The sequence below is a fragment of the Pogona vitticeps genome, chromosome 4, assembly GCF_051106095.1.
Source record: "Pogona vitticeps strain Pit_001003342236 chromosome 4, PviZW2.1, whole genome shotgun sequence".
Classification (NCBI taxonomy): domain Eukaryota; kingdom Metazoa; phylum Chordata; class Lepidosauria; order Squamata; family Agamidae; genus Pogona; species Pogona vitticeps.
This window is the reverse complement of record NC_135786.1, coordinates 179,903,044-179,926,843: the sequence shown is the minus strand read 5'-3', so window position 1 is coordinate 179,926,843 and position 23,800 is coordinate 179,903,044. Positions and strand designations below refer to the sequence as shown.

Genomic DNA, 23,800 nt, shown 5'->3' with positions numbered 1-23,800 from the left:
GAGGATTTCCTCTGCTGAGATATGGATTAGTTAGATTTGTAAAGATTACATAACTCCCACTAGAAGTGCACTGCAAATTTTCTGTTTGTGGATGCTAACACCAATAAAGCCCGTGTTTCATTTTTGATTGATTGATTGATTGATTGATTGATTGATTGAATGAATGAATGAATGAATGAATGAATGAATTTATATCCTGCTCCCATCAGACTGGGTAGGTAGTCAAAGTTATGCTGTAGAGTTTACTTGAGGTAGAAAATACAAGAGGTGTGCCTCAAGGTGCCTGTGTTTCCAGTGAAGAAGGAGGTTAATCTGTGGTTGGAATGTCTACTTTCTGTGCTACAATGTGAGTCAAAACTTTTTGCTTTAAACTGAAGATCCTGGTGCAAGGAATTCTCTCCTTTGTAAAACAAGACATCAGTGTTAAAAAGATAATTTGTCCTGGTCCGAGCTGGTATATTTGGAGAAACAATGGATTTGGGTAGCTAAAAATCAACACTGAAGCTCTCAAAATCCAAGTATATACAGTATAATTAATACATGTACAGTATCCTGTGTCAATAAGCTCAGAGATGACTTAGGTTCCTTAAACCTGTATTGGAAAAATTATGTGTGTTTCTGCAAAAACACTTTTGTTATTTGCTAGTCATTTTGTCGGGAATTTTTGCTGAGAACTTTTTTCTGAAAAAAAAAGCATGAAAACATATTGGACAAAACTCTTTATTTATTTATTTTATTTATTTACAATATTTTTAGCCGCACCATTGCCAGTGGCTTCTGGCTTTAAATGAAGTAAAATGGATGAAGCAGAGGTAAACATCATATTACAAAGTGAAAAACCTATCCTGCCAGAAGTTACCTCACTTGAAAAAAATGGGAATATTGCACAGACTATAGGTGCAATCCTGTTGCTTGGGGCAGTATGTCTTGGATAGTTTAACTGAGTCATAGACTATTTGAACATTTAACTCAAGACCTTGGCATGCACAAGACATCTTGGATTCAAATAGCTTTGATGCAACATAGTTTCCGTTTGTTACTTATGTTCAACCACACAAAGACAAATTTAAAAATCTTTCTAACATGGGACTATATGGAAAAATATTCTGGCACAACCCTTCTTCAGATGCTCCTGTTCTCATTGGAAACAATGAAACGGTAACCCTCACAATGGCCGCCTTCATAATTATAAAGCAACTGCATGACTTAAAATCTGCAGGAAAACACATTTAATGTACTATATGTTAATACACTGGAAAGTGGAGTCATATTTCCCTCCTTCTTTCTCTCCTCTCCCTCCAACAAAGCTCGCTGTTATAATTTTCTCCTAAAACAGCATTTTGTATCAACTTGTTAATATTTCAAATAAATGTATTCTTTAAAAAAAATAGGGTGTGAAGGCTATCACCTGCAGTTTCCATCTTTTTCACTCTGAACTAAGAGTATGTTTTGGATAATTTAACTTGGTTAAGGATTGAGTAGAAAAAAGCCTCTGAACCGAGTGTATAAAAGCAGCAACTCCACCTGTGCTATACAAAAATATGCAGATAAACCATATGTATCTTTTTAAAATTCCTATTAATCCAGCTGTTTATTTATATATACTTTATTGTTACGGCATCAAGCCATACAAAATTGAATACAAAACTTCAAAGACTGCCATGCACTACAAAGTCATACAAAAGGTAAAATATCTAAAACAGCAAATATAGCAATGTAAGGCCAAGGTCTAAGGGTTTAGCTGTCTAGTCTGTCTGCTATAGCATGCCGCCCAAAATTTCGCTACCAGTTCTGTAGTAGTCCGATTTTGGTCGGTGAACAATTGATTACAGTAGTCTGAATCCGACTGGCCTGCCATATCTTTTAAGAGTGGTGTAATATATTTTCCTCGGATCTTATTATGCCTGTTACACCTGAGCATCATGTGCTCGATAGATTCTATCTCGCCAGAGCCACAAGGGCAGAATCTCTGTTCCCTCGGGATTTTCTTGAATCTGCCTTCCAACACCGCAGAAGGGAAAGCCTCGCATCTAGCCAGAGTAAAGGCTTTCCTAAACTTGTACGTTTCCAGCTGTGATAGGTAGGTCATAGGGAGCGGACGATATTTATGCATGTCTGTTGCTCTAAAATTGGGGCATCTACTGAGATCTACCTGTCTCTCCATATCCATTAATCTCTGTTTAAGGGCTGATTTTGCTTCATCCCATTGCATGCTTAATATTGTTTGAGGAGAGAAGCCCATTACTTGCAATTTATTTAGGACCGATTTTAACCAGCTCGATTGGAAGTTGTCCTCTAGGAGTAGGTGTGTTAATCCCTGTGATTGAAAGTTTATTTTAAGCCAGTACTGAAGGGAGGCTAGTTCAATTTTGGCTACCATTTTTAGTGAGCTGGTCTCTAATCGGATTTGTGCATTCGTTACGCATCTAGGGACTTCAAGTATTGCTCTAAGGAATTTTGACTGAACCCGCTCCATCGGGTCAAAACTACTGCGTGAAGGCCCCATAAAGGTGCCATAGAGCATCTGGCTGACCACCTTTGCTTGAAAAAGTTTTTGGGCTGCTGGAATATAACGACCCCCTTTTGAATGGTAGAACCTTAGGATGGTGTTTGCTGTTTTTTCCCCTTGGGTGGCTGCATATTGGATATGGGCATTCCTGTCCCCAGTGGACTGCAGGGCCATACCTAGGTATTTAAAGCAAGAGACCTGTTCAATAGGTTGCCCATTTATAATCCAAGATCTTTTCTTTTGTCTTCTACCAAAGGCCATGATTTTTGTCTTTTTATAATTTATTTCTAGTTCCTTCTTTCTGCAGAAGTCTGCAAATTTCTTAAGGGCTCTCTTTAGGCCAACTGGCGTTCTCGCTAGAAGCACGGCATCATCTGCATAGAGAAGGATAGAAATATGTCTTTGTTGTAATTTTGGAGAATGAAGACTAGGAGAATTCAGATGTTCTACTATGTCATTTATATATAAATTAAACAATGAGGGGGCCAGTAAGCAGCCCTGTCTGACTCCTCTATAGGTATTAATTGGTTCTGTTAAATTCCCTTTCCTATTGAGCCTGACCTTAAGATTGGTATTATTGTGTAGCACACGCAACAATAGAAGTAATCGTTTATCTATTGAGGTGGCTTCTAAACTGTCCCATAGTTGCTGTCTCGAGATTGAATCGAAAGCCATTTTCAAGTCGATGAATGCAGCATATAATGAGGTTGGACCTTTTGTTGCATATTTCTCTATAAGATGTTGAATAATAAGACATTGGTCCATAGTGGATCTACCCTCTCTAAAACCGGCTTGCTCTACAGCAATCCCATTTTCTTCAATCAACCAGGTCTCAAATTTGTCCTGCAGATGCCTAGCATACAGTTTACTGCATATATTTAAGAGACTAATAGGGCGATAGTTTGCCGGCTCATCTCAGTCCTTTTTTAAATAAAGGTACTACTATTGCTGTATTCCATTCTACAGGAAAGAGGCCTGTGGAGTCGATGTGTGTGAATAATGCTGCTAAAAAAGGTGCCCACCAGTCAATATTTTCTTTGAACAGTTCCGGAGGCAAGCCATCTGACCCTGGTGCTTTGCCTATTTTCAGTCGGGCAATATGGGATGTAATTTCCTCCTGGGAAACTGGAGGCCAGACCGGTAGATCTTTGAATTCACTAGCTGGAACTGGTGTTGGTGGAAGGTCTTTATAAAGTTTATTGAAACAGGCAACCGATTTACCATGGGAAACTGGAAGATCAATTTGGCAGGGGAGATTTTGTCTCTTGTCCCTAACCAGTTGCCAGAACTTAGACGAGTTTTTCTGTTTTGCAGCTAAAATGATTTCCGCCCATAGGGAATGAGTGTATTCTTTTTTCTTTTGATAAATTAGATGTTTGTATGCTGCTTTTTGAACCCCAAGCTTCTGTTGGATTTCCTGTCTTTGTTTGTTTTTTGATTTTTTAAACATGTTTATTTAGCATTTCAATCCTGGGCAATGTGGAATTTTTAAAGTCAAAGCACTAAGGGTATTCTTAAAATGGCAACAATGATGAGAATATTTTGATGACACAGTCCTTCACTTTCCACAACTTCATCTCATTTGAAGAAGTGGCTTTATCAGCTTATCTGCAGACTGTCATCAGCTATTAAATCCACAACCACTGGAAGTTCCTTGTGGGTAAGGTAACTGTAGGACCTAAATATTTTTTAGTATAAGAGGACAATGTAGCATGGCAAGAAGCAGAGGTTCTCACATGTCTCTCTTTGGAATATTGCCACTTACAGTTCTGACCAAGAAATAAAAGAGAGGATATACTGAGTACATTAACTTGAAAATTCTTTGAATACTATCCAAGATGCCTTTATCATCCACTTTGTTTCCTCAATTATAAGGAAGGGGGAAAGACACAAACATGGTTCTGAGGACCTACACAGCTATAGTCATATGGAAAGAAACAACAGTGTAAAAGTAGCCCTGTTACACTGTGTAAATTATATTTATTTATTTAAAATATTTTTACCCTGAACTTCTCCTTACAAGGGACTCAAGGCGGTTTACATCATTAAAAGACAGTACAGTGGGGTCTTGACTTGAGAACTTAATCCGTATTGGAAGGCGGTTCTCAAGTCAAAAAGTCTGTAAGTCAAGTCTCCATTGACCTACAGTGCATTGAAAACCGATTAATCCCGTAACAGGCCGTTTTTGTTCCATTTTGGTTTTTTTCTGGTCTGTAAGTCAATTCTCAGGCTGCAAGTCAAACCTAAATTTTGCGGCCAGAGAAGTCTGTAACTCAAAAAGTCTGTAAGTCAAGCCGTCTGTAAGTCAAGGGTCCACTGTATTTAAAGCTAACTGCAGTCAGTATACAAATACAAGACCAAATAGATACAGTACTACACCAAAAAAAATTGTAAGCAAAAGCAAAAACCAAAACACATTCAAAGCAGTAAGATACAACAATCCATTTAAAAATCCCACTCAGGCAGCCAATCACTAAGGGAAAGCTTTCCTAAAGAGAAAGGTCTTTGCCTGCTTGCTTCTCACTTCATCATAAATCATATATTTTGCTGACAATCCCTGATTGCAGAAAATTTTCATTTTAAGAAGGTTTAACAGAAATTGGCATTTTAGACCAGTTCATTTTAAGGTTTTTCAAAAAAAACAATTCTCACCCCAACAGTCAAATATGCATTTGAACCCATAAAATGAAGCCAAAAATGACAAAACCAAAGCACGCTTTGCTAAAACAAAATGCCTTAGTTTCAGCTATGGCCAAAGTAAACTTTTGACTATGCACAACATTCTTCTACAAAATAAACTCAATACTTTTGCCAGCAATAACCTATATACTGATGTGTTATTAAAAGAAGCTTGGATGCTTGAGTTGGGAGACAAACTGTCAACCAACCACTAATTGGATTTTATGAAGTGAGTCACAGCTTAGTGATTTCCCAGAATTTCATCACTGTGCACCCAAAAAGATCAATTAAAGAATAGCTCTAGAATTTGTTAGAGCCCTGTGTTAAACAGAGCAAAAGGATGATCTCAATAACTTACCACAGAATGTTATGAATGAACAAAGAAAGGATTTTTTTGAAGAGCAAGTAGAATCTTGTACTACATTTTTCTCTTATATTTAATAAGCGTTTTTTAGATGGCACACATACAAATCATCAACTTATTTTCATTTCCTAAGTAACAGTATAGGAATAAGTATAGGCCTATTTTCATTAAGCCATTTAGTGTAATTCCATTAAGTCTCCTGAGAAATCTGTCCAACCCCTGGAGTGAATTTGCACTTATTAACATCAATAGGGCTACACTGGAGATTTTTGTAGGCCAGGTGTGTATTTATTACATCACAGTCTTCCCACAGAGACAAAGAGGTTTACTTATATAGTCCAGGTGGTCTCCCATTCAAGAGCTTTCAAGACCAGAATGGCTGATCTTTCTCTTTTAAAAAGTTTCTTGTGGGATTAAAACTGACTGCAGTCCCAACTAGAATGAACCCAATAAATAAATGGGAATTGTCAAGTCAAACCTACTCAAATTAAAAGTAATTTTTGTGGCATCCACTTTTAAAGGCCTGCCTGAACACAAAGTACTTCTCTTGTCAACAGAAGGGCAACAAGGAGGAGGTCAGTCTAGACTCCCTTAATATGCAGTCTACAGTTCACAGCCTTTGAGAAAGTCCTGAGCTAGAAGAATTTTTTCACAGAGTAAAATTAATATAAACAGCTTATACTTTGCCAAGATATTTTGTATTTTCTGCAACAATGAATCTATGAGTCAAGCTGGAATAGCTGATCTAGTATGCAGGCTTTTTCTACATACCCTGATTACTTCTTATCACCTCTTTGCAACAGATAAACTATGAAGAAAATTTGGCAGAGTAGTTTACATCCTTCTATCACTGCTCAAAACAATAAAAGAAACAGTGAAAATATTTTAAAACATACCAATGTTAACCTTCATAATTCAAGTAAAATCTTGCATAGGATTTCATTTACTTATTTATGCATTTACACTAGAAGAACAGCATATACTAGGACGATTTAGAGACAGTTCTGTGTGGAATTGTTATTAATTCATCTTTCTTTTGAAAAAATATACTAGCCAGAATCCTATTTATGCCTGCCAGTGTAAATTCATATGTCTAAGTCTCAGCTACTACATGGTGCAAGTTAAGAAGCTGGTATAAGCATTTATTATCATACATGACTTAGTGCATGATAGCAAATGACGCTACTGACTTTTTATTATCCAGAAATGTGCAGATGAAATTTATATCAATGAAATCATGCCAGAGTAACTTTTAAACTGAATTCCAGCCATTGATTTCTCAGACTGCATTTCAAAGAATAATCCCCATTGAACCCAACAGGGTTTACTTACAGAGTTTTCAAAGTACAGAAGAGTTGTGACTTGCCAGAATGTTTAGAATTCTGAATAAATGTTTTTCAGAATTTGTGAAAGTTTAACTTTTGTTGTATAGTTGCAATGAGTTTGGAAATGCATAATCATCCTCAGAAATCAGGCAAGAGTCACCAGTATATGTTAAAATATTTTTGAAATTGAAGACCTGTTTGAATTAAGGTTGCATTTGTCTAATTTGCAGGCTGTAATAAAGGATATTTAAGTTATGGTCCTTTTTATTCCCACCTTGCATGACTTTTACTTCTTTTAATGCCATGAGGAAGTTGCATTGGAGCAGAGACTCTTGTACCCTGACACACCAAAGGGCAAGAGTCTTCTTTGTGGGTTATTCAGATTTAGAATACGCCTCTTACAGTGTCAGAGTTAGGGCAAACAACGTCAATACCCATACTCATTATGCACAGTTCTTCTTTTTTTAAAAGACATTTCAAAGAGAGTGTTTTTGTTTTGTACAAAAAGAAAAGCTGTGTTTTTTTAAGTTTCTGTATTATTACAGCTTTTTAAGACAATATAAACTCTAGATACCCATTATTATGACCTTAACTATCATCAATAAACATTTTTTAAAATTAATTTTCTTACCTTCCACCGTTTCATTACTACAATGAACTTTAGCAAAATCAATACAGTACCTTCTTCTGTAGTTCCTTGTTGCTTGGCACAGCCATACCATTTCTCTCAACTTTTAATGGCCAGCAAATTATGAGCTAAGCACCTGCCCCATTCCCTACTGTTAGATAGGAATGCTAAGCAAGGACATGATCCTTAGTTGTTTCGTCCTCACAAAGATGAAAAACTGCAAGTCTGTTCTCCTTACCCTGTCAAGAGGAAAATAATGTCTACTGTAGTTGGTTCAGTGCTTTATGTAGATCACTGGTTCTTAACCTTGGGTTACTCAGGAGTTTTGGACTGCAACTCCCAGAAGCCTTCACCACCAGCTGTCCTGACTGGGGTTTCTGGGAGTTGCAGTTCAAAAGCATCCGAGTAACAAAGGTTAAGAACCACTGATGTAGATCACCAAACTTGCACAAATTGCCTAAGTGAAGCAAGTGCACAAAAGTGCTTTATTTCATTAAAAAAATATATCTGAAGCCCCAGGTAGATTTTTTGGCATTTTTTCTTCTTGTTTATATGCTTCGTTTTGAGGATAATAGTTTTGTACAGAGATGCATTTTGCAAAAATTTCGAAAATCTTGGCAAGAAAAAAAAAGAGCGATCTTTGTTCCACCCTTGCACTGGTGGCACAGAATCTTACGGGGCTTGAATACTGTATCACCATGTCAAGGAAGCCCAAATCAACAAGAGGACTATAATCAGGTTTTTTTTTCCATTCCTCATATTAACTAAGTATCTGAGCTTACACAAGTTAGCAAGAAACCTTTAAACTGTTTTTGATAACATCTGTCTCCCTTTTAGCCATACTCAGGCATTACACTCCAGAGTTCCTAATACCTGGGATTCTGTCTCATGAGTATATTCAGTAGTCAGGAGTGCAAGGAGCTCTATTATATGAACCATCTGCTATTCACTATCATTGTTAGAATAAGTGTTCCTCATCCCTGCACTTCATCCTTGAGGCAAGAGGATGGAGTGGGAGAGAGAACAAGTAAATACCAGTATTGAAGATGATGAGAAGCTGAAACTGCTAATTTGTATAAGTGGGTGTACATGTGTGCCAGGGGTGTCAGATCCAGTCAGCCTGTCTTTTGTGACACTTGCGGGCATGCATATTGGTTGGAAGAGGACATGCTGAACGTGTAGATTCAAACTGCTTGCATTTTGGGTTCTTTATGTGTCTTCTTCTGTCCCAAGTGCTTGAGTAATTTTATGGCACTGAATGAAGGATCTTGTTAGTGGAGCACTTGCCAAGAGCTCAGAGGGGTGGCTTATTTTATTTGTTTATGAGAGAAAATTGGGGAGCTAGTTAAAATGTGCTGATATACTGTATGCCTTCACTTGATTTGTCAAGTAAATGATTTGTCATCAAACCAGATGTTGTGTCCATAAAATATTTACCATGTATTCCATCCATAATGCTTCTAATGGCCGTGGATAATCTAATCCTAGAGCAAACAACTAACTTTCAATATTTTTGTTTTCTTGCTTGAGATTAGATTCTATTGCTATTTTATTGACAAAATCTGCCAATTGAAGTGGAAGTGAGAAAACTAATTAATAACTTCTTAGGGAAAGTAACACCTTATTGGCAGTTACACTGTCACCTTCCTTTTAATGAAGTATAAATAAGCCTCTATTTACATGATTACTTGTGAAGCATTATTTGTCAGAATGCTTTAATCAGTCAATACATTGTGTATCCAAACAGGCATTAAGAAATAGCAAAAGAGCTGCTGAATAAGAACATTAAATTTTAGTCTGCAGTAATTTAAAGAACTCAGTTCTACAGTATGTCGTAAATAACACATTTGCACAGTACACACATTTTTAACATACTAACAGCACCCGTTTTTTCAACTCAGAAAAAGAAGAGAAGCAAAAATGACATCTTAAAGACTGTTAGGATTTTAATGTGAACTCTCACTTCCTCAAACAAAAGAGTGAGACTATATGACAATCATGTATACAAGGACAGCCCCATTACGAGTTGGGGATGCAGAAGCTCAAAGTGATAGTGGTTGGTTGGTAAAGTAGACACCAGTTAAAAATTGTGTGAATCAATGTGGCATTTCACACTTGGTGATGATTTAGGACCCCAGATTTATATTTTGTCTTTTAAAAGGGTGTCTTTCCCTTTGTATATTGTCCCCCTGCTTATTTAACTTATATGCAGAATACATCATGCGAAGGGCAGGACTGGAGGAATCCCAAACCGGAATTAAGATTGCTGGAAGAAATACCAACAACCTCCAATACACAGATGATACCACTTTGATGGCAGAAAGTGAGGAGGAATTAAGGAACCTTATAATGAGGGTGAAAGAGGAGAGTGCCAAAAACGGTCTGAAGCTCAACATCAAAAAAACTAAGATCATGGCCACTGGTCCCATCACCTCCTGGCAAATAGAAGGGGAAGATATGGAGGCAGTAACAGATTTCACTTTCTTGGGCTCCATGATCACTGCAGATGGTGACAGCAGTCCCGAAATTAAAAGACACCTGCTTCTTGGGAGGAAAGCGATGACAAACCAAGACAGCATCTTAAAAAGCAGAGACACCACCTTGCCAACAAAAGTCCGAATAGTCAAAGCTATGGTTTTTCCTGTTGTGATGTATGGAAGTGAGAGCTGGACCATAAAAAAAGCAGACCGCCGAAGAATTGATGCCTTTGAATTGTGGTACTGGAGGAGACTCTTGAGAGTTCCCTGGACTGCAAAGAGAACAAACCTATCCATTCTAAAGGAAATCAAGCCTGAGTGCTCACTGGAAGGACAGATCCTGAAGCTGAGGCTCCAATACTTTGGCCATCTCATGAGAAGACTCCCTGGAAAAGACCCTGATGTTGGGAAAGTGTGAAGGCAGGAGGAGAACGGGACGACAGAGGACGAGATGGTTGGACAGTGTCATCGAAGCGACCGACATGAATTTAACCCAACTCCGGGAGGCAGTGGAAGACAGGAGGGCCTGGCATGCTCTGGTCCATGGGGTCACAAAGAGTCGGACATGACTAAACAACAACAACTTTCCCTTTGAAGCCTTGTAAGGTACCACCGTGTTTTTGTCTCTTCCTTTTTTTGTTTTTGTTTTATTTTGTTTCTTGTCTGATATATTTGCATGGATTAAGACCACTTGTCCTGAGGTAGGTGAGCCCAGGAAAAAGGTAACTGCAGAAGAGGTGATGGACCCTGACAGAAACCATGTTTCTCCCAAACATTATAATTTACTCAGTTCTGGCAGTTTCAAATGAGTTAAAAATCCACAAGGTTAGGCACTCAAAACATGTGCCAGCCTTACAAGGTAGACAACTGCCACCACACTCACTCATAAACAGAACTTGGTGAAGGTAAGACCCAGTTTTAGTACCATAATCAGCCAAACATCCAGACAACTACTTCAAAGGATTTGTATAATTTATTTAAAAGGATGAAGCAATTAAAGGGAAAAAAGGTTTCAAAATATTACTAAATTGTTGCAGAAGATACTTGTAGCAAAATACAGGGACATTCTCAGACAATTTAAGAGAATCACATTTTAAAAAATGAAGCCTAAACGTATCTACCTGATCCTCATACCTTAGCAGAGAGGTAGCTTGAAACTAGGAAATATGGAGAGTGTATCCTTTCCTGCTCCTTAGAATAGCAGATAAGCAAAAGCTCCTTCCTTATAGGCCAGCTAAGCTATCTAACTACTTTTGCTAATCCCTTTTATACAAGTAAATGGACCAATAGGAACCTGTTGCTGTCATCATCTTAACCACCTTTCATGTTCCCTCAAGACAAACAGGTTTTCCTGCCCTTCTCCCTTTCCCAAACCTGCAAATTGCGAAATTCCCAAGGAAAAAAGCAGACTGGTTTTTTTCAAGTCCAAAATTAAAATGAATGTGTTAGATTTCTTTTGGGGCTGCTTTGCTGCTTTGATATGTTTTCTCAGTCCTTTCTTAGTAGTATCCACCACAATATTTCATTCAACATATGTCTGACGAAGTGGACTTCTACACAAAAGCTCACATTAAAATATAATATTTTTTATTTTGTTTTGCTTTTTTGGATTTTGCCAGATACTCTTTGAAGTACAGTGGTGCCTCGCATAGCGATGTTAATTGGTTCCAAAAAAAACATCGCTATGTGAAACCATCGCTATGCGAAACACCATTTCCCATAGGAATGCATTGGAAACCGGTTAATCCGTTCCAATTGGAATGGATTGCCGTCGTTAAGCGAAAAAACCCATAGGAAACATCGCTAAGCGAAACAATGTATCCTCCATTGGAATGTATTGAAGCTGACTCAATACATTTTAATGGCTTTGCGAAGTCAATTTTTGCAATTTTAAATGTGTCATACAAGGGTCAAAATGGTTTTAAATGCTTGGATTAGCTTCTGCACCCTCTAAAACGGATGCAAAAGTTAATTTGGCTTTGATCTGACTTTTCATTAATTTATGGTGAATTTTTCCCCCCAACTTTTGACAGCTGTCAAAATCTGACAGCTCCATTATTTCCTATGGGGGAAGAAAAAATTCACAAAAAATTAATGAAGACTCAGCAACTGTTCTAAATTCTTGGGTTCGTTAGAGGACCCCCTAAGTTGTGTGCAAACCTGATTTGGCTTTGATCCGAACTTTCGTTAATTTTTTGTAAATTGTTTTCTCCCCCATAGGAAAGCATGGAGCTGTCAGATTTTGACAGGTCCATTGGTTCCTATGGGCAAAAAAAAAAAAAAATCACAAAAAATTAACGAAAAGTCAGATCAAAGCCAAATCAGGTTTGCACATGACTTAAGGGGTCCTCTAACGAATCCAAGCATTTAGAACCGTTTTTGACCCTTCTAAGACACTTTTTTAATTGGAAAAAAAACATCGTTAAGTGAAGCAGGGGACCTAAAATCGCATTCGTTATGCGAAGCATGGTCCCAAACTTCGCTAAGCGAAAATCGCCCATAGGAAACATCGTTATGCGATGCATATTATTTTCTAAAAAAACACATCGTTATGCGAATTCATCGCTAAACGAGGCAATCGTTAAGCGAGGCACCACTGTATTCATTATGTAGGAAAATTGAGGGTGTGAACTTTTCTTTTGTTCTGGGCACACACAGACCTCTGACTCTTTGGTCAGTTCCCAGACACCCACAAAGAAGCACTAAAACTTCCATTAACTGAATTTCATGTTTCCCATTCCCAACTGCTAATTTTCTTGACATACACAAATAGGATTTCAGCCAGTGAAGGCTATTCTGCATCAAGACAATCCATAGAGCTTGTAACTCGTCATGCCAAATGCAGCCTGATAGAATGTATATGGAAGCCCACCGCAGGGGGCACACTAATCTATTATTTTGTTATTATATAAGAGTTGTCAATGTACTTTTATAATACTGAATGCAGGACAGGCTTAGGTTGCAATAGCAACTCCCTTACCTTGGTGAGCAGGTGTGATTCTCTCAGTTGAGAACAATAGGTTTCTATACCCTGTCTTAGCTGTTATCTTCTTATTCAGTATCTGTTTCATTATTTGGAAAGCATCCTGCTCATTGCTTCTTTCTGGTCTTAGGACAGACCAGTTAGTAGCCTTCCATAGCAAGTAGCTTCCTCCATTCCCCAAGCAACAACTACATTTTTCTCCCCCCTCTCACTGAAGAACTAGAAAAAGATTATGACAATCAGGCAGATAGAAAAACAAACTACAAGGTTGGTGGGTATACACTTCCAAGCAGTATCTGGATAGTGTACTTTATTACATGACTTACCTAAAATGTAGTCACCCATTCCCCCAATTTTGACTGTAGGGAGATTCTATTCTCAAGACCAATACTTTACAAGCTTGGGTCCCCAGATGTTCTAGGACGAGAACTCGCAGAAATCCTGGCCAGCACAGCTAGTGGTGAAGGCTTCTGAGAGTTGTAGTCCAAGAACAATTGGGGACTCAAGCTTGGGAAGTACACGTGTGTGCACACACACACGGGCTGAAGTGAATGGACCTGAGCCTGGAACATTCACCAGGCTGGATAAAAAGGCAAAGGTGGGTGGGATGTGTCCCGTGGGCTGTAGTTCGGAGACCCCTGCTCTAGACAGATTAACCTATTCTTAGATTGGAGGTCGCAGTATCGGGGGAAAGGAGCAAATTAAATGGGAGCTTAAAATCACTTGCCAGGGAGTTATCACGTTCTAATAATGCAGCATTGCTTGTTTCCTTCATTATTTTCCCCAATGAAGTCAAGGGGATGTCAAAGTACATGTCAAAGAATAAATAACAGGTTGTGAATTGTCACTACGATATAATATCTGAATAAGCCATGAAGACAAAGAAGGCATTTTTTCACCAAGAAAAATAGAAGTCTGACCACCAATCTTTCCCCCCACTGCCCACTTAAGATGTAAAACAAGATCAATATTGTTTGTGACAAAGTACGGGTGAGGTGAGCTTTCAACCAAGAAATAAACTGTGAATAAATATAGTCTGTTTATTTACTTAGGAGGAAGGAAGTTTACCACAGCAGACAAATTTCAACTAGTACCGGGCAGACAGTCTTCTGTGAAGAGATTTATGGCTCTGAAAGCAATGGGACAACAAGCAATGGCACTGTCACTGTTCAGTTTCCCTGCCAGTAGCATAGGAAACTCATTTTAGGAATTCCTGCAAAACTCTCTTTATGTAAATCTAGATTCTGTAACATGTTGTTCAAGGCAATATTAACAGCCAAATTACAGAAAACAACTAGAATCCCTCCAGGAATGATGGGGTGGTAGTGGTACAATTTGCATATTTTAGAAAGATTTTTTTGTCTTTATCTCAAGCTAAATAATAAAACTGCATTCTTAACAATGTAGTAAATAATTCAGTGACATAATGAAGCACCACTGTTTACAATGCAACATTATTTATGCAGGAGGGAGGCCCAGAAAAAAAAATAATCTAACAAAAAGCAGATGCTGTGGGGTTTGCTACTGTATTACAGTTCAATATCTAAAAATGTCAAGGATGTTTTCTATCTTCTTTGTGTTCTGGTCACTCTGTAAGCATGTTGCTTCCTTCATCAATAACCCAAATCCTGTTGCATAACTTACAGTGGCACAGAAGAAACTGTGCCATCACAGGGGCAGATCATTGCTCCTTAAGAGTCCTTGCTGAAATTCTTCATGGGATTCCTCACTGACTGTGAAATGGGTGGCTTCATATGCACCCAAATCCCAAAAACACTCTTCAGTTTTAAAGTACAACTCTCTAATTTTAATTAATTGACATTTTAATTAATCCAATTAGCCAATTAAAATTAATTGAAGTTAATTAACTTTTAAACCCTATTTAATTTTAAGGAATCCCCACTTAATGTGCACACTCTTCCTGGATTCATAAGCATGGAGTGAATGGCCCACTAGAAATGGTGGGAGCATCCTCCACATACTTGCTCTGAATAGATGTACAGAGGCTGTTCTGATATAATATCAGAATTGCATCTCTACAGATACAACAAGTCTGCTTCGCTGCTTGAACCTTCACTGTAGCAAAGTTTGGGAGAAAAAAATTAACTTTCGTATCTCCTTAGAAACACATTAATTGTCGAATCTCTGCTGTTGTAAAGCACATGTTCACTTAAAGTATTTTTTCACTAATTGGAGAAATTACTTCCAACATTTTTTGATACACAAAAAATATTTTCAGGAGAAAATACTTTTCTTCAAAACTACTGTGCAGCTTGCCATTTTTCTAGAGTCAATGATCATGAAACTGCACAGAAATCCCACAGTATTTCCCACAAGATTTCTCTGGGAAGAAATCTCATACATTAAAATATTGTTATATGAAGAAAAGAGGCCTGTTTTTTTCCCATTTCTCTACCAGGGCAAGAGGTTGTGAGATCCACATTCCTAATTTACTACTATGTGTTTTAATTAGTTCCATAACCATTTGATTACCCTGATTTTCTGCCTCAGCCAAAACATCCATTCTGGAATTGTGACAAAACCTTTAGAAAGTCTTAAACCTTGATTCTTTGTATGTGTATGCCCCCTGTTTACTGCCAATATCACCATATGATTATAAAGACTGCCATACATACAAATTCTTGCCTCACCTATCCATTCAACTATCTTATGAGACAGACTGTGCTCAGCTAAAACTGAACTACTCTGTGAACTGCCACAGTGGAATTGTACTAACATGTTCAAATCCAAAGTAAAATAAATGAAGAAATAGTTGTGGTAAGAAGTTTATTGTATTATGACAAAACTCAACCTCTTAAATTCAGCATAAGGTGATGGTAGCTGTGTTAATCACAAGGGGAAAAATCTGTAATGCTCATGATGACAATACATGTATTAAGCTAGCAAAATCATGTCCAAGCTTTTGTTCAGCTCAGAGGGACTGAAGGAAGAGAACTGTCCTATTGTAGCCAAAGTTACAGTGTAGTCAGTTGAGTTATCCAAATGTAAGGTCCTGCTGTGAGTCATTAGTAAGATGTAGGTGATGTTTCCAATTCAGAAAGAATAGCTGTGCCAATGTATTATGCAGAATTTTTCCATAAATTTTTTAATAAGTGAGAATTGATAAGCTTTTGCTGACTTCCTTTAACACTTCCAAATGGTTGCTTAGATCTTTCTCACTCAAGTCTTCTTTGGCTACATAACAACAATGTAAAGTCTTTCTTTCAGTAAATTAAAAACATCTTGCTTAAACTTCTTTTTTCTGGTACTGACTACTTCATCTATATTTTGCCCTTCACATGAAGATCTAACCTTAAGGAAGAATGATGACTGCTGTGTTGCTGGAAAGCAAACCTTGTGGAAAAAATGTTGACCTTGTCACCATTAATTGTTCTGATACTAATTTTAATTCCTCTGTAGATTTGTTATGAGCTTTTACTTTGCCAAAAAAGAGCTCTGCTGGTATTAACAGTTACAGCAGTATTGCTTTAGACATTATGCACTTCAGCACTTCAGGATATCCCAGAATACCTGCTTACCTTTCTGCCTTATCTCCTGGCACACTATAATCTTACAAAAATATTATTTAGGTTATTTCTAGCCTGCATAGGTTATTGGAGAGTCAAACTGATTTGAGACTAAAGGCAAAAAACTTATAAAAGCTTTTGGAAATCTGCCTTAAACAAACTACGTATGCCTGCAATTCAGGTCTATTTAGCAGAAAATCATGTTCTATAATCACTGAACTTTAAAAAAAGTAGTTATCCAACAAAGTGATTGAAGAGGAAGGGCGGGATTTTCCTAAAGCTTTTATAAGGAAGATTATTATAGCTAGGAATTTACAGATTTTTCCCTATCCACAATTGTCCATTTTCAGGGCTTTGCTCTATTCCACTGAATAGCTCTGTCTTTTTTATTTTTCTCCTCCTCCCCCTCCCCTTTGCTTCCTTGACAACTGGAAGGTGCAGCTTGTCACAAGTGACAATAGTATGCATGGGAGCTCAGTATAGCTTAATCACTGAACACTAGCTAGGGAATTTTAATACAGTTTACATTAAGGAATACTTTCTTGCAATAACACTGAGACAAATAATTCTGTATGTTACTGTTTACCAAAAAGCAAAAGCAGGATGAAATACACAAACAAATAAATATCATGCATTCTGGGAACAACATGGCAGATTTAAGTACAGAACGCATCTAACAGATCTGTGATATTCGTTTGAGAGGTGTTGCAAGAAAACAAAAGGAGCTGTACAGATGAGAAATCCAGGTAGAATGAAAAATAAGAGGAGAAACATCTGCTTGTAAAAGAACAAAGTGCGACAGGAAGGAAGAATGAAAAACATAATTTTAACATTAGGAGGGGGTGAGGAACTGCTTTCCAAGATCTGAATTACACCATAGGGGGCGGGGGGGGGGGAACCTGAAGGAAAAATTAAATTAGGTAAACTGCATTAAGGCCAGTTACCTTAATAACCCAAGAACTCATGCAGATAAAAACAGTTCAAAAACAAAATAAAAGTACAGTATAAAAGAAAAGAAACAAGAAAGAGAGGGAAGTAGAAAGTTGCAGAAGTACAGAAGTTGCCTTCTCAAGCCTGCACATTTTGTGGAAAGCTTACCTAATATTTGGCTGTAACTGACCAGATTCAGAGGTGCTGGAAAGTTAAAACTAGTAATTATAAATATATCTGCTTTGTCTTCCCTTTAGAGTCCAGCAAAGAATTTTTGTGCACACATGGATGTAAATGCACACACATATGGAAAGGTTTCACAACTATCAACTCCCAGCAATCATGATTAAAACAGACCCCTGCGCTGTTTACAGGTAATGTCAGTGTTCCTAGAAGTATACTAGTATATCCATGATAACCTCAAGTGTAACTCCATTTTGTTTGCACAGTTGCACTAGTCAAGACATGGGGGAGAGAATCAGCTACATATAGGTGCAAATATCAATATTAAGCATATTAATTTGATAGGCCGATCCAATTTATTAAATACGGATTTTCTAATCCTACTCTCCTTCCAAATGAATTATCAAATGAATTCAAAAATATCACATGTTTGCATCCTAAACTGCTGCTGCCTACAGGTTTCATGCTAGAATGGATGCCATGTTACTATGATCATTGATAGCTGGCTTGTGTCATTAATGAAAACTATCCCTCAACTCTCATGAGCATTGGGCCAGTTGGACTATCTGACTGTGCAACCAATCACTATTAAAAGAAAATAGCATTAATATCCTGACTTGGAAGATTACAGATGACTGTAAAGCTTTATGAGTCTTTGCTCATAGTGAACTGCTATATTTAGTATGCCAATCACCCTTCTGGTGCAGAAAGGACTGGAAAAGAAAAACATGGTAAAAAGATACGAAACTATATATTACCCTTCAGTCTAGCAACTCATCTATCACCTTAAGCATTTTAAAAGTCCAGGCAAGCTAGACATTTATTGATACTTTATTTTTACACTTTTCTTGTAAATGTTTGTACTAAAAATGACTGACAGAGTTAGCAAGACTGAATGCTGAACACACTGAAGATTTGATGCGTGGTTCATTTCATTTTTTCTTTCCACAGTTATTTCATCTGTTTGCTGACAAAAGCTTATCAAAAACTAAAGCTCCTGATTTTCTTATGGGCCATTTGAAAAGCACATCACCAACATTGTTGAGAGTTTTTCATACATATTGTCAGAAGAAGACTGTAGCACAAAATATTTTTTTAAAAGGGGGGAAAAGAAACATTAAGGCTTCTGCAATAGTTACTCTGGGTCAGGGAAATTTTTTAGCTTTTACCCCCCAAAAAATTTATATACACCGACATTACCCCCTTGATTCGAAAGGAAGGAAATCATACATTATCTGAATTAAAAATATTATTGAATCTACACAGGCTGTGTACCGAACAAGCAGGATGCACCAAACTTGATAAAGATGTGCACTATTTTTGCTAGAACACATTGCACTCCAGCCATGGTGTGGTATAGGGAGTAGTAAGGTGTCCAACAGTGCCTAGCAAGTTGCTTTAAATTTTTGCTAGCTCACAGAGGATTTAATCATCACCAGAGTGGTGCTAGCAATGACATGCTTGCTAGAGACAGCCAACGCAGAATTGGGGGGGGGGGTCTGCTCATTACCCCCAGAATTTTCACTTTTACCCCATTTGGGGTAATTTATCCCTGTTCCCCAATCTATGCTCTGGATGGATTGACAGACATGGCAGTTTCTCAAACAGTGCAGAGGGATAGTGCACAAACTACAGTATTTAAACACCCACATGTTCACTTCTATGGCAGACTGTATGCAAACACAGATAATGTGCAATGCCTCCCAGTTTTGAAAGACCTTTTCAGAGATTTCTGGGCACACAGGTTTAAATATGTTTTCCTGATTATTCTGAGTAGGTGCTGTGCTAACAGAAAGTTCCCATGTTCTGCTTGAAGATTTGCTGTGGCAAAATTAGCCATCAGAAAAGAAAAAAGAAATATTATCCTTAACAATTTAAGTTTCATAAAGTGGTGTTTGTGCTGAAACAATGGCTTGCTTATCTATTACCAGGGTGATAATCTAAAAGAAACAGATCAAAAGTGTGTTATTCTCTGAGCACTTACAAATTGTCCTTATAAGTGTATTCCTTTCTCAAATGTACCCCTGTATCCGTAGGATCAATATTTGTGGTTTCACTTATCCATGGTTTGCCACAGCCCTATATGCAACATACAAGGATACCCCATTGTGGCATTTTCTTCTCTCACTCTTGTATGTAGGATTCCCTCATACCTGCTGTTTCAGACATTCACAGTAGATCATAGAAACTATCCCCCATGGACACAAGGATCTTGCTGTATAACACTTTTTTAAAAGGTTTCTCAAGTAATTTTTTTACACAGTAGCTGTACAATTTCTTTAAACACAGCTGCCAAAAACACACTTACCTTGCATAGTTGTTTTTGTAGGTTCTGAAAACAAAGGAATGAGCAGGAGGTAGATGAGGTAGACAAATGAGAGCCCATTGTAGCGGAATGCACATGCTGCAGAAACAGAGAGGGAAAAACAATTTCTTTATAGAACTAATAAAACAGAGAAATAAATACGATAATTCAACATAGAATAACAAATGCATTTTAGCCCATAAATAAATATTAATTTAGAAGATTTGATTCAGCAAAATCAAATATCACAGAACCTCAGTATTTTCTTTCTCTTCTCCCCCCCCCTTTTTTTTTTGCATGACCTTGGAAGAGTCTTGTTATAGTTTTATACACTGTGGCTAATTTTCCTATCAGGAGGAGGGGGGAAGGAAAAATACACTATCTACCCAACTAATCCAATGAAGCATAACTCTAAATCAATCTGAGACCCAAATTGCTCAGACTATACAAAAATCTTTGTATTAACCATTTAGTTTATTTGTAGAGAGACATACTTCTTTTTTTTTTAACCTTCATTATTAAAGAACCAGACTATTTGTAAAGCTTTTAGATTTCTCTCTTGTTCTAAATCTTGCAAAATAACATTCATTAATGGCACACAAACTATTCACATGTACCGTAAACTACACATATATTTTTCTACCCAAACCCTAACATATCAACATACATTTGTTAGCAATAACACTAAGTTGAGAATGTCACAAGAAGCAGTTGTAAGTTAATGGGCCGTGGAGCAGAAACCAGGGATCCCAAAGAATTTTCTATATAAAGAAAGAGCATCACATCTATGCATTTTTTTTTCATTGAAACACTAAAGGAAACAGAAGCTTCAGCATGTGTCTTTTGGGTGGGCTAAAAACAGACTGTACTACATGACGAATATATGAACAAAATTGTTATTTAAAAGGCAGCAAAAAAAGGCCAGCTGTAGGCCAACCACATGGCAGATGTTGAAAAGCATGAGACCTACCACATTCAGCATTTTTTAATGTGATTAGCCAAATGCAGAAGTATCAGTGCAGGAACAGATACGCTTTTTCATTTGCTAAAATGTAACAATCTCAATTCAACTGAAAATTCCTCTTATATTTAGAGCAAAGACATTTCTCTACATTCAACTTCTAAATCACAGAAATTAGGTGTATCACACTAATATTTATTACTTCCACCATGATGAGTGCATAAACCTAATTTAAACTGTCTCACTCTAATAAACAAATTATTTTGAAAAACCACTGAAATGGTGTCCAATAATTCTAGAGACAAAATCTCTGAAGAAAGAATACACATTACTCTGGAGCTCTTAACTTTACACAATGCAACTCCATGGGAACTGATTTTTCTATTGGCAGCTACAATAATACAGTATTTAAGGCAAGAGTAGGCAAGTTCCAGAGATTCAGAGACCATACATGCATAAGGCTCAACCTTGGAAAGCTATTTGTACAACCTGCACACCTCATTTTTTCTAATTAAAATAGGGTGTTAATTGAAAAAACCCTTGCACCCATTGGTGGCAAAAAAGGCTAAAATAATTCAAAACCAGTTGGAAAAGTTGGAATAGGGTGCTGGAAGGAGATGTAGGTTGCCCACCAAAGAGCTGTAGGTTGCCCACCTCTGCTTAAAGAACTATATGGAGGGACAGCAATCATGAGAGTGCAGAACAGACACTTTGCTAAAACAGTCTCAATTCTACTGAAGGATCTAGTCCAGGCTTGTCCAACCTGCGGCCTGAGGGCCGCATGTGGCCCAGGTCGGCTCATAATGCGGCCCAGTGCAATTTGTTATTTTTAAAGAAATTCCAAAGTTTCCAGTTACACTGCCAGCGCTTGCAGCCAGAATGCGGCCTGGACACGTCACAATGGTAGGGGGGGAGAGGGAAGGAAGGAAGGAGTGGGAGGGGAGAGGGGGGCTGTGTGACTGCATTGTGCTGTCCCTGTCAATAGGTGGACCCCATCCCAGCCCCATAAAGCCACCAGAGTCAAAGCTGGCAGCCTCTGCTATCTGAGATCGCAGCTTCCAGTAAGCGCGCTTGGAGCAGGGCTGCGCAAGATGGCTAGGGCTGCCCCCCATGCGGCCCAAACCAACATTATGTGTGGCCCAAACCAAATTTTCATCTTCTAATGTGGCCCAGGGAAGGTGAAAGGTTGGACACCCCTGATCTAGTCCATCTAGCTTACTGGTTCAATGTCAGCAGCACCACTGCAGAATAATCTGCTCATCAGTTCTCAACAAGGAAAGACAGTTCATTAGCCACTTCCTGCCTATTTTACCTTCAATAACTAATAGAGCCATTTAGAGCTGAACCCAGGTTTCTAAATATAATCCCCAATATGAATGTGCAAAGCAAAAAAAATTCATATTTTTATGGTTCTTTACTTTGAGTTCTTGGGAAGTTGCTCTTTCACTTGGTTCTTTTTTTACACACTAATTCTTTTGTTTTACACAAAAGGAAAGATGTATTTTCGGTCACACATTTTCATGTTTTCCCATTTATGTTTTCTGGCATTCCAAATGATCTAAAGAACTCTTAGAAATTACTCCAAAAAAAAAGAGGCAATGCAACAGAGCCAATCTGCTTCAAAAGCAGTAAACAGTAAATGAGAAAGGAAAATCATCATCAGGTGCAGGTAGCCACTCGTTTATCTTATCAACAGTGTGAGTTCAGCATCCCTCATGCAACACAACAGAGGCCCTCTGGTTCTGGGCTTCACAATAGAAAAAATGCAAAGAAGCAAACACTCGCCAAAAGGTACTCACCAAAGCAACCAATACCAAAACACCAGAAACAAGCAAGAAATGTCCCAGCCTCTGCCCAGCTAACAATCACCACTACACACACAGCCCTAGCATACTGACGCAGTCACAGACACAGTCACAAAGTCCACCCACCTGACTCACACACTAAATAGAAACAAGCAAAATAGTCCCATTCAAAATCCACCAAAATGTACATCTTTAACAGAATAAATACAGAATAAATTAACTAAATAACAACTTTTTAAAAATCAATCAAACAGGGAAAGCAGTCCCTCCCAAACAGAAGTAGGAAGCAAAATAAAACATACACATAGAGTGAACTTCCTCTCTCAAAAACCAAGAAACAAACAAGCAAATAAAAACAAAGCAAAATAAAACAAAGACCCCAATCAAAAGCTAATAGAATATGGGGAGATTCTCCCTCCCATCATTTGATGCCTTCTCTTCTCTTCCTTTTGTCCAGAAGGCACCAGTCAGAAGACCAGCCAGCAGCAGAAACAATCCAGGAAAGGAAAGGACCAAACAAACAAAAGGGGGAATCCCATGAAGCACTAGGAATAAAAGACACAAAGAGCACTTTTATTTTTACAGATTCAAAATTCCTGCTCTCTCTCCAGAAGTTCTTATTGGCTGCTGAGAACCCTCACAACTGTTACAGGATGAAAAATTTCTAAGGTGATTTCACAGACAAAAAGTGAAAGAATGGGGGCCAAAAAGAAACACAAAGCTTTTGTATACTCCTGTTTCATAAACATGAACCATTGGTGTTTAACAGATTCTTTTGAGACAACTTTTGAAAGAACAAGACATGCAAGGCCCATCCCTACTCCTTACAAGCAGTTAGAAAATTGTGTTAGACTAATGAGGAGCCAAGCATTCAAATTTCTGACAGCTGTTCTCCTGGGCAAGAGAAATTAAGTTTGTAAAGTTACTTTGAAAATATATTAGTTACAGTTTCGGTCTTCAGGTTCTCCAAATATTTAACTATCATTACATTTACATTTTAAAGTAACTCTTTGTTCTTCCATTTCAGTTATTTCTTAAAAATACATATCTGAATATTACATAGCCTGTGGAATGCACTTTCTTCCCATTCACCTAGCTGTTGCCTCAATACCCCAAGTGGAGCA

At 37.8% G+C, this 23,800-nt stretch overlaps 1 protein-coding gene across 3 annotated transcripts in view; it reads right to left on the bottom strand.

The window, feature by feature from the left end:
* The window catches only part of PIEZO2 (piezo type mechanosensitive ion channel component 2), a 309,376-nt gene that overhangs the window by 216,593 nt on the left and 68,983 nt on the right, over nucleotides 1-23,800 (bottom strand). For all 3 annotated transcript variants that reach the window (XM_072998801.2, XM_072998800.2, XM_072998799.2), the window contains exon 2: nucleotides 19,914-20,009. In XM_072998801.2, the coding sequence (XP_072854902.2) occupies nucleotides 19,914-20,009 (96 nt within the window). The remainder of the gene's footprint in view (nucleotides 1-19,913; nucleotides 20,010-23,800) is intronic.